This window comes from Helobdella robusta (genome assembly GCF_000326865.2).
Source record: "Helobdella robusta unplaced genomic scaffold HELROscaffold_240, whole genome shotgun sequence".
NCBI classification, from domain to species: domain Eukaryota; kingdom Metazoa; phylum Annelida; class Clitellata; order Rhynchobdellida; family Glossiphoniidae; genus Helobdella; species Helobdella robusta.
In genome coordinates, this window is record NW_008704262.1 from 1 (window position 1) to 12,331 (window position 12,331).

The 12,331-nt window shown below is 33.2% G+C and overlaps 3 protein-coding genes across 3 annotated transcripts; 2 read left to right on the plus strand and 1 right to left on the minus strand.

Annotated features, from left to right (window-relative positions):
• Positions 1–4,104: 4,104 nt before the first annotated feature.
• Positions 4,105–4,362, plus strand: HELRODRAFT_92498 (hypothetical protein; the record flags this gene model as incomplete). Its single annotated transcript, XM_009019502.1, has 1 exon — positions 4,105–4,362. A coding segment is annotated over one exon (258 nt), but the record flags the coding sequence as incomplete, so codon positions are not given.
• A 1,581-nt stretch (positions 4,363–5,943) lies between these two features.
• On the plus strand, positions 5,944–6,318 carry HELRODRAFT_92500 (hypothetical protein; the record flags this gene model as incomplete). Its single annotated transcript, XM_009019503.1, has 1 exon — positions 5,944–6,318. The coding sequence occupies one exon, from the start codon at positions 5,944–5,946 to the stop codon at positions 6,316–6,318; it is 375 nt and encodes a 124-aa protein (XP_009017751.1).
• Positions 6,319–11,341: 5,023 nt separating this feature from the next.
• HELRODRAFT_184246 (hypothetical protein) lies at positions 11,342–12,082 on the minus strand (the record flags this gene model as incomplete). The annotated part of the gene is made up of 3 exons (XM_009019504.1): positions 11,342–11,482; positions 11,674–11,883; positions 11,999–12,082. 3 exons carry the CDS (start codon positions 12,080–12,082, stop codon positions 11,342–11,344), a joined length of 435 nt encoding a protein of 144 aa, XP_009017752.1.
• Between the last annotated feature and the right edge of the window lie 249 nt (positions 12,083–12,331).

Sequence of the window (12,331 nt, forward strand, 5' to 3'; positions counted from 1 at the left end):
AGGCTGACCGACCAACGGACTTGTCTGTAAAATTCGTATGACGTCTTCTGAATTACTTAGTTTTAAATGGCATTAAAAATTATTTAATTAATTTATTTGATCATCATTTCTCTAGTTTAAAACAAATTGAACAAGTCAAATCAAATCTTGTGTAGCACGTGAGTTGCCCAACTGACATCCACGCCAGCTATTTTCTTCGGTTCAAGAAATTCTGCTGAAAATTTGAATATTTTGAATATAAAAATATTTTGAATTACATCAAAGTGCAATCAGATTCAAGCGTTCAGGAAATCACAAAACATTTTTTAAAAGGTGTTAAACTAACATACGCTGCCAGCAGTGGGACAGACGACAGTAGACGAGCGAAGCACGTGCGTGAAGAGTGTTGATGCAAGCTCGTCCACTGGCCCGCTGTAGTTTTGATGTTCAGTGGAGCGTGGCCGAAGCTCTTCCTAATCAATTTTCCCATTGAAGGATGCAGTTTCATTCAGCAGGAGAAAATTGGACCGTTATTCTTTTCTTTAATTCACTTTAATTTAAATTTTAAAATGCTTGAATAGGTTTTGCTGCTCTTTTTAAATGGTAAAAAAGTTAGAGTTTTACAATATATTTTATTTTGGCATTCCATTGTTAGTATCATCTGCTGTATAGTAGTTGAGATGTATAATTACCTACTACTAATCGGAATTAAGAATTTGTGGCAGAACATTAAAGTTAGATCGGATTGGAATACTGTCGTACAAAGACTAAGGGTGATGTGATTGAAATGTGTCGTAATGAAAAATATTCAACTCTGTCATTGTTAAATGTGCATTTTTGCTTGTATACTGTTGGATGTTAGTTTTGCTGCTGCTGGAGATGATTTGCAGTGCTCGTCTGTTGTTTGCTGGATGTTTAATTCATTGATGTTCATGTTCATGTATGTATGTTAAGTACTTGCTCGCCTGATATTTTGCCAAAATATTTTGTTCTCATAAGTTTGTTTCTCTTTTACTACATCTCATGAAATGTTCAAATTCAAATTTAAAATATACATAAATAGTTTTTTTATGACGATCTGTTTCTTTTTTTTCAATTTATTTATTGTAAAGTAAAAAAAAAGACCGAAATTGTTGTGGGATTGCAATCATGCAGACTTCGCCAACTAAATGTGAAATAGATCCTCCTCCTATTAGACTGGCTGCACCATGTAACTCCTGCTATTTTCCCCTGCCTTACTTTACGAGCCAGTTTTTTATTTCATTAATTCCTGGTTTGTGGTCCGTCAATAAGAGTGCCAGCACAACGTAATTTTAGAAATATATCTGCCTAACGGTCATAGAAATTCTCATGCGCAAAAATATTCATTTGTTCTTCTTCAAAAAATTGTTGCCAACTTTTTTATTGCGAAAATAAATCCGTTTTGGAAATGTTTTTTAAGTTAACGGTGATTGTCGTGAAGAAATGTTGCAATCCAAAAATGGCAATCAATAAGCTTCAAAAATATCAAATTTGTACGTCTGCTGAAATCCAAATATCATACATTCCAGCAGCAGTAATCAACGCTACTGATACAAATTTCATTTGAAATTATAAATCGCAAACACAGGTCGAATTGGGTTAGCATAAAGCATCAGCTAAGAATAAATGAATAAATTTGTTCTGGAAAGTCGTAAACATCGCATTCAATGCAAACACTGCTCTCCGTCTGACCAACTCAGTCCGCTGGTAAAATAGAAGGCTTCAATAAACATCACGTTTTTTTGTGTGTCTAAAAATTATTATTACGCTCGTTTTATGTGTAAGGGAATTAAAGGAAATAAGCAGATACATAAGAATAATCAGCATAAGTATGCAAGATTAATGAACGTGAATGCATGCATAGGAATGTCGAATGTGAATGTTATAGGACTGATGAACGTGAAATGTATAAGAATAATGAATGTTTGGTGGGCTGTAATCTTCGGGCAAGCAAAAATGATGAACGACTTAAGTAGGACAGAATGAAGAATCTAGGATGATGTACAACCAGGCAAAATTGATGATGAACAATACGATGAAGTCAAAACTATGAAACACGATTTTGTAACTTCATCTCTATAATAATTTGTCTTTAAATTCGTGATTTCAATTTTCATTTGGTTTCGATGAAAGGCATTTTGATCCATTTTTGTAGGAAAATTTGCAATACTTTTATAATTACACACATTTGTGCACACACAGGCACACACACACACACGCACGCACACAGAAATGTACGCTTGCTGATGCATTTGTAGGTTTTACTGTTCTATTACAAAAGCATTCGTCTGACTTTCTGTTAAAAAAAATCAAATATATATCATGCACGTAAGTGTACACCAATTATTATTTAAAACGCCCAACAAGAAACATACCACGAGCAATCTTTTGGCTAAAAACAATACAAACATCAGCTTTAGAGAGCCGGGAAACCGGTGCAGACGTTTCTACGGGTGGTTTTCAATTCATTGATCGTCTGCTATGCAATGGGAATGTCGCCCACGTGTCGGCAATGTACCTACTTGGGGTTTTAGTTTTCGTTCATCTACAAACAGCGACTCTCCTTTTATGTGTCTGACTAAAATTCGCAAGAAGTACTTCCAAAAGAGAACTCATTGCTAGTCCATCTATTTGTTTATTTAGTGTATTGCCAGGTCCGTTGCTTGGCATTTTCATGGTGCATTTTTGTATTAATTGTTCTAATTCTTCTTTGGTCTTTGTCTAATGAGATTTGTAAAATCTGTCCATCCATTTTTATATTGACTCCACAACAAAGACTCAACGTCAGCAGATCCTCTTGCAGTAATCGGGGAAGGCTTTGTTGTGGATTTTACCTCCAGGAACACTGCTCGATTTAAGATTAAAGTTGTTTGGGGTATACGGTTCAATCGTTTCGTTGAGCCTTTCAGCCACAGGGTATGCGATGGCGGTAGTCTGGCTAATTAACGATCACGAAAGATTATTGGCGTTGTATGTTTTTGTGGTCCTTGATGGCAATCACTTGTTAATGTTGTTTTTTGTTTTGTTATTTTGCTTATTATTCTACGGTGTTGTTTAATGGTGATTTTAGTTTTGGAGTTGGTCAGCGTTGATTTCCGTGAATTTGCTTGTGCCTGCAGTGATGTCGTTAATTCTATTGTTATTGTCATCCTTGTCTTTTTAATGATCACATGCACGGGGGATTTATCTGCTTTCCGGATAATGATGTTGTTGTTCTTTTTTAAGGTTGCTACATCTCTTAGTTTTCATGTTAGTATTTTTTAGTTCCAACTACTCTTCGAAACGATAAGTTTTTTTGTTAGATTTGATTTTTTCAGATTAATACAATTGGAAAATTTAGATCATCCATTTTTATGGGACTCGCGACAAATTAGACAGTCACACACGCCGTAGAAAACGCATTCAATCGCATGCCGGATCGAAACACGGAAACTCATTCCTTTACTGAAAACGCATGCATACATCTTGCAGGAAGATATTAATTGAAGCACTCCTTCGTGCAAGTATGCACGTCTTAAGTTCAGCTCTCTCTTTTCAGTTACGTCACGAGCCAAGGAAATGGCTTAAAGTTGTCAAAGCGCTTCTTAAAAACTTTTGAATATTTTCAAAATGGGAAATAATTCTTCAAGAAAAAATATTCTTACATTCCAATCCACACACGTGTCATGCATTATTATCTTTACTTTTATTGCATCACCATTTTTTATATAATCAGACAAATTGTTATTCATAACAGCGTTACGAAATTTAAAACAAAATTAAAGTGAATGATGATAGTTTGATGAGATTAAAGGTAATATTTTTATGTTGCACATTTTTATGACGCTTTTAATTGATTTCTTACAAACACATTTCTTTGTACCATGTGGGCTAAATTATTTTGCTACCAGTGTTATCGTGTCCCATCAAATGCTGGAAAAATAATTTTACTATCAAATTAAATCATAACTCTATTTGTTCAAGTTATCGTTAATGGATAAAAATTTGGCATATTATGCATGGCGTTGCGCAAAATATCTAAGTACAATAAAATATTGTTTCACATTTTTCATAATTTTCTGAGTTGAATTTTGTAATATATTATTTGAAATAATTATTTTCAAAATGATTACAAAATCTTTTAATTTTTGCAGGGTTTGTGTGACAACTCGTCTGCTGCTAGTTTGGCTGGCATCATTCAGCATCGCAAGTCCGTTGATTGTGCTTGGAATCCTCACTCCAGAGGACATCTTGAAGAACGGCAAATGCATGATATCCAATCCCAACTTTATGATATACGGATCGTTGGTAGCATTCTTTGGACCATTATTGGGCATGATCCTGGCCCTCACTCTCACCGTCAGGTTGCTGAACAAACAAGCCACCAAATTAGGTTTAAGACGATTATCATCTAAACAAAAATACAGAAGAATAACCAACAAAACAGAGGGTAAAAAACCTGAAAGTAAAAAAACAAATGAACCGGGACCTGAGAACAAACCGAACAAAATTCACCAAATAGTATCAAATAAAGAAAATATTAGTGAGAAAATTTTTTTAAGCCAATCTAATCAACTATCAATTTCTAAACCATTCGTCAACCACAAAACATCAACCAAATCTTCTAGATTTATTATGGTTCCCAAGACTATAGAAGAAAAATATAGTAAAACATTTGATCGAATCATCATTCAATCGGCTGGAATTTCCAAATGGCTTGATGTCACTAAAGCTAACAACAATTTATACAAAACACATATCAAATCAATTTTTGATAAAAACATCTACAAAAACATTTCAACAAGATCTCCACGGACTTTGATCGCCGGATCAATAAAACAAGCAACACCCGTTGAATCATCAGAGTTGCCGCTGTCCAGCAAGAAGAACTTTCATGATTTGAACCAAAATAAAAATCACATTTCAACAGTTAAAGTTGAGAACGTATGTACTGATCATGCAAGTCAACACTGCATCAGTTTTGTAAAAAATTCAGAAACCAGCATAAGCTGTGTTTTCAACGAATCCTTCATTGCAAGTCAACAACAGGCGTCCGTATCTTTGATGGAATGCAGGACACGCCACAAAAATAATTTTGAAGTTCCTAATACAACTGTTGTAAACATGAAAAAAGAAAATAATCAAGACTTATGTCGATCATTCACTTTTCCTTTTGTTGATGCTTTGAAAGTTTTTAATAAAGAAAGATTACATCACTCCACTAAGCGAAAAACAAAATCACTTGTCAAGTTGCTTTTTTCTAGATCTAATTATGAAATATTAAACAGTCAAGAAGCTTCAGAATCTTTATTTTACCAGTTAGCGCCTGAAAACTTTGAAAGTTCGAACAAATTGCACCACCGACACTCCACGACAGACTACAATCTGAATTCCGCTCAATTCTTCACGAAAATGTCCCTCAGTGAATCGTTTTTAAACATCCAAAAAAATTTACATTCTGATGAGAAAATGCGCTCCAGACCTCAAATATGCATCAAAAAACCATCTATAGAGGATAATGTAATGAAAGAAACATCATCGCCAGCGGAAATATCCAAAAGACAAAATGCAGACCAAACGACAACACAACTCTCATCAAACGTTGAAAATTCATCTGCCAACGAATGTACAGCAAATCAAACCGACAGACAACCATCGAATGGTTTGAAATTTCGACAGCTAGTAAGAAAACATGGAGCCGCATTTATCGTAGCTGGAATCATGCGAACCAAAAGAGAAGCAAAACAAGTGCAGTCGGTGAAAACGGAGAGGAAAGCCGTAAAAATTCTTACCGCTATGTTTATTATTTTTTTCTTCTCGTGGTCACCATTTTTTATTGCGAATGTCTTCACAGCACTGTTGTCGTTCAACAGAGAAAATCCCATAAAGACAAATCCTTCATCAAACAACCACACTTTTGAAATCACCACTACTAAGTGGTTTGCTCGTTCGTTCACTTTCTACATGTTCATAACCACTGGTACTTCAACTTCAGTACAGACAGAATACTCACAAAATTCGAATCCCGCCATAAACGCAGACGCGTTCAGTTTTTTTCTGTGGTTAGGATACTTGTCAAGCACAATCAATCCTCTGGTCTACACGGTGTTCAACAGACTATTTCGAGAAACATTCAGCAAGATTCTTCGCTGCAAAGTTGACTGGGTGAGTGTTTGTGGCATTAGAAGGATGATCAGCAGACACAAGTGCATCGTCAAAGTGGACAGTTCAATCGGCTTCAAACCTCCAGGAACATTGGGTTACATGGAAAAAGACAAAATTGAAAAAGCCGAAGGCATATGTCTGAGGTCCTCAACCCGATGCAAACAAGCTTCGTGAATAAGAATCAAATTAATTCCTTAATCAAGATTTATATAATTTCACTACCGAATCTAAAATATTCCAAAAATGTGCTCAAAATTATGTTTCAACTACGTTTTTGAAAATCCTCAAATAAGATGGTATTCAGCTTTTAATTTATGTTATTTATTTTCAGAAACTTCGCAGCAGTATCTCAATGAACGCTCTTTATCAATGAATTATTAGTCTATTAACTACATCCACCGTAACTTATTATCGACAATAATAAAATATTTATTAAATTTATAATTACAAATAATGCAACATATTTGGATAAAATTATTATCCGAAGAAAAACTTTGTTTTAAGAAATATTTTGAGTTTAATAAGTTAAAGAATTTGCACTTTTATAACTCTACATGAATACAAGTCACAACAGGTTTGTTTGCAAGTCACATTGCAAATTTTGAAGATTTGAAGAGAACTTTAACAGGATTATTAATAGGATTGCATTTCAATTGTTAGTTCGTTGAAAAGTGCTTATTGCCTGCCTGGCATGGTCACTTCATACCCGCACACGCACACATATACATACACATGCTCACACACACGCACAAACAAACACACACACAGATAGGGATCATATCTGTATATGTATGTATGTGTGTGTATGTAAGCGCGTTGTTTCTGTATATATGCACTTCTGCGTTTCACCTTTAATCGTTAATTTTAGATGGTGTAATATTTTTTTTTTTTTTTTGGCAAAATGATTGAAATGCATATTTATATATATATAGAAGGTTTTATATATATATATATTACATATATATATATATATATATATATATATATATATATATATATATATATATATATATATATATATATATATATATATATACGTGTATACAATTACATTCTAATTTTGTTGTTTGTAAGCGTTTATTATGAATTGTTATTAAGGCATGCTAAGTTTTATACGAGGATTTGTTTGAAAAATAAAATTTGATGTTGTAAATGTGCGTGACCCGCTGTCCCATTCATTCATTCAGCTGAGTTCCTGCTTGTTCAACTAGGGTAAATGTGATGTAAAAGTTTTAGAATGATAGTCCAGAGTTGTTGATAACCTAGGTTTTTTAATTTTTATTTTAGGTTTTCAGGTTCTTTATGGTTCTATGGGTAATTTGAACGCTTAGGTTTTTTAGATTTTATAAACTGGTCAAAAAAATTTGCATCCCTTGATTCACAAAGTTTAATTGAAAAATTTATATTGATATTTTAACAAAACTATTTTAAATAAATTTTTCTAAATAATTGTCAAATTTCAATGATCAATTTTCACAGTTTTATTTTTCTATTCTGTTTTATAGCGCGCATTCCTCGCTAGATTCTTAAATTTAATATAAAATATTAAAAAAGAAATTGTTCTGTAAAAAATTATCACTGTCAAACTTTCATATTTCAATAATCAATTTCCCTAACTTTTATTTTCATTTTCGGAGCATTTATTTTCACTAGATTTAATTCCCATTGTTAAATTTAATAAAACAAAATTACTTATAAAATTTTGTTTTTTAAATTTTTTAAAAACCTAAAATTTCAACATTTTTAAAAATTTAATTTTGTTTAAAAAACCTAGATTTTTTAAAAATTAGTTACACAGGTTTCACAGCTCTGACGAACGTTGAGAAGTGTTGTCGTTGTTATTTTCTGTTGTTATTGGTGCTGCTACGAAACTTTTACGCGCAATCCATGTTCCATTCTACCGTTAACATTTCATTCTTGTTAAGAGTACTTAGGTATATTAAAATAATGTTCTTCAAAGTATAAAGATTTAGAACTCGAAGATGAATGGATGATTTGAAGATAATTGAAAAAGTACTATTTGAGGGTGTTACAAAATTGTTTCAAATTCAATAATCAAATAATATGATTTCTTTTGCATTACTCTGGAACAAATCCGTGGTTAAAAGGTTCTTTTTTTGCGAAATGAGCTCAAAATACCTGAAAAGTGGAAGCAGATTTGTAAAATTCGTCGAGTAATTATTGAAAATTTATTTCATATAGTATTTTTCAAACAATTTTTGGGAGATCGTTGTTGAATAATTAATAGAAATTTATTTATTTATTGTAATTTAATTTTTGATAAATTAATAAAAAATTGAGAAGCATACGAGTTCTTGATCTGAAGGGCATTCTCGATGATTGGATGCTCCGTCGGATGGCCAACAGCTGCTGCCTCCTTCTTTTCTTCTTTCGGTACCTCAACTCGAAGCGTTTTAAGAACTTTCTGCCAAATTTTTTTATTTCGTTCTACAACATTCTCAACAATGTTGGTTTGTAACGTTAAATCATAAAAAACTGATCAAGCTTCTAATGACGGTGCGTCATCCATACAAAATTTCAATCGGCTTAATGTGTTTCAATTTGTACTGTCATAAACTTAGATTACAAATCCATCTCATAACATCTGGATACCAACGTTCAGCCAGTTCAGTCGATATTTCCTCTGATAGTTGATTTAGTGCTGAAGGTGGAAGTTCTCAAGAAATGCTTACAAGAACGCATCTGATCTTTTCAAAGTCGTAACACTTCATTCATACAACCTGCAAACAACTCTCTTCACTTCACTTTTTTTGCCACTTGGTCAGTGTTACTTCTGACATTTCGCAATTTAACTCTTTGCTAACTTGACATTTTTTCGTGTCCAAGAAAATTAATCATATAAAATATAAACATGACATTATGTCTAGTTGTCTATGTCATAATGTCATATTGATCAGCAAAATGTAACCAAGATTTATAATAAAGCGGTATGATGAAAAAGGATTTAAAATTATAAAACAGTTTTGAAAGCTTTAGAAAAATTGAGTCATAAAAAAAGTCAAATTAGGTACACAAGCCAGTTGTTCATTTCATTGCAATGTTTCCAATAATAGAATATCAATTCGAAATCGACCATAAAAACTTCTCTACGGGACTTACAGTATGGTTTGGACGCGTTCGTAGATTTTAATGTTGAACCTGAACAACTTCTTCGCAAGAAGATCTACTGGATCATTCACACTCAACCGCGAAATTATCTCCGACCTTTTGGTTTTTCAGTTAAAATTTTTATAATAATTATTATTAATAATATTACATAAAAATAAGTCGTTCGAGTGAAATGCCCTGCAGAATTTTGCCTTTGAAAGATTTTTCAAATTAGGTGCACATGCCAGTGTACCTCATTCACTGCAATGTTTCAATAAATTGTTCATTTCAATATGGAGTAACCGCAGCTTGCTTAAATAATAATTAAACAATATTGCAATTTTTCAATAAATATCACAATAACCATGAAAAACACTTTTATTTAAATTTGATTGCAATAACTTTTTACGGTACAATAAATTAATACAAGCAGGGGCGGAACTATCGTATTTGCCAGGGTGGGGGAGGACCGAAACTCAGAGTATCCTAATTATTATGCTACTGCAGTAAGCTGTTGTGTAAACGCACTTTTTTAATTTAAATACAATACGTTTCTTATTAAAATGTTTTTTTATTAATCAAAATACCAATATACACGTTGATAAGGCATGTAGATGAATTTTCATGTTTGCCCCAACCCGAGTTCCCGGCCTGAATGCAGGTTTTCAACAGGCTAGCAAATTAAGGTGTGGTGAAGTTTCCGAAACGAACGTCGAAATAATTTCAAAATTTTTAGCCGGACGGAATGAGGTTTAATAAATTTTAATTCATAAATAAAAAAAAAGGGCTTTTATGTTTAAATAATATTTAAACAATATATTTTGGCTAAATTTAAAAAAACTGCAAAAAAATGGTTGAAGACCATTGATAACAGCCCTTGCATCCCACATAAATTCGCCACTGAGTAGAATGGTTTAAAAATTCAAAAACGGGTGGTATGATGTTGAGGAAACCAGTTAACAATCTGCCCTGTAAGCTGCGGTACTCCTTCATATTGAAATGGAAATTTTGGACTGATAACGGGTAGGAAAAAAAAGAAAAAAAGGTTGAATTTTTGAAGCAGTTGCTTTTAAAATTAGAGAAAGAGAAATAATTAGCCCACAAAAACCATATTATCGTTACATTGGATTAATGCACATGCACATATATCCTGTAACCTGTTTGATGGCACACTGATCGACATGCTTCTTTTGTTGGACAAGCCACGACCACCACTAAAAAACGAACTGCTCAATGAAGAATCGACCTTCCACAAATTATCAGACAAATTTATTTAATTGCTTTATAAAATTATAAAATTTAACTACATGCCTAAAATAGTTTTCCTATGATTTGTGAAATCAAATTAAATAAGTATGACAATATACGGTGCATTCACAAAAGCATTTGATTGAACTCCATTATAAAATTAATTGGGTTGCAAACTTTAGTTAAATGAAAAAACTTGGATGCAATTAAAATATTGTTCAATCAGTCGAATGACTTCGGGTACTTACCATTTTTTATTTCTCAAAAGTTTACACTTTTTTTCTCTATTTAACGATTTTTTGCCATGGGAAATTTGTTTATTTATTTTTTTAGATAAATAAATAAAGAAGGCCACGTCATAACATAAACAAGCAAACAACGCGCAAAACGTTCCTCTGCACTTAATATACGCTAATCATAAAAGATAAGATACATCACATTTTATCATGGATATATATATCCATGCATTTTATAGGCTAATGTCTCCATCAGAAGATCATTATTCAATTGGATATTTTTCAATTGATAATTTCAATTATATATTGCATTCTTTATTAGTAAGGTCTAAATATTTGAACTTCAATCTGGCCATCTCAACCTAATATTGTCGTTCTCTTCTTGCAAGTTTGTGCAATTTACTACAGCACATCAATTAGAAACGTTTATCATTAGCAGGTTCATCGTTTTGGCACTTATCGATTTTGCATAAAAACATTTTTTCATTTGTTTTTTTTCAATTTTCTCTAATTTAATTGGACCCAAGAATAATCAATTTTTAGCCAAATTTTCACCTCAGTAATAATTATATTAATTTGTAACTGGAAAAGCCGTTAATTTTAATTCAAATAAAGAATATAAAATAGGCGAACTTTTCCGCCTCCAACAACTTTTTCGGGGTCTGTGCCTTGTTCTGCGCGTAATAATCAACGGCGCTACTGAAACCTGACGACTTATGCCATGGCTTGTAAGCTATCGAGAAAAACTAATAAAATTATGTTGCTCACTTATTTAAGTTGTTTGATGAAATTTTTACAAAAAAAATAAATCAAGTTGATTAAAATTGTCGGGCCTTAGGGCTTCCAGAGGTCGTAATCTGACGAGTGCGTGATTGGAGATATAAAAATCTTATGGACGTCAATTGTTATAGATTCACAAATTATTTTATCAGCTCACCAGGCAGTAACTCCTTTGCAAATTGGTCGTCGAATGAACTTGGGGGATGAAAGTGATAAAGATCTGATAACGTTCGAATGATATCTTTGCTTTACTAAATACTATGGTGGAGGCTAAAACGCCATTGATGGGGTTTTTACATCTGTACGGTTCGCTCGGGGTGTGTTGAGAATCTGCTGTGGCTAAATACCATGGTGGAGACTCTAATATCTTCGGGGAGATTTGTGCAGTTTTGCTTTGCATTTTTCTCGAGGTGCATCGAGAATCTACTGTGGCTAAATACCATGGTGGAAGCTCGTGTGCCGCTAAGAGAGAATCAGCTCACCCTATCCTTAATATTTATATTCTTCTCAAAGTTGTGTCGAATGCCGTCTGTAGGAGGTCTCCATAGTGGAAGCTCAAGAGCCATACTAGGAACTTAAATAGTCAAAACTTTAATGGAGTAGAGTGAATGCACTGGAGTGGGGGTCATTGGTTTGTGGGGCTGGCGAACGGTAGGTGGGTTTTCTCTCTTCGTGCTGACGTCAGCTTCTGGTGCTTCTGGTCTATGGTGTGGTTAATGAATCTGTTACCCGTCAACTTAAAAAGACTGGAATAAACTATTACAACCTTACCTCTTAAAGTATACTTAAGTCAAAGATTACCATTTATTTTATGG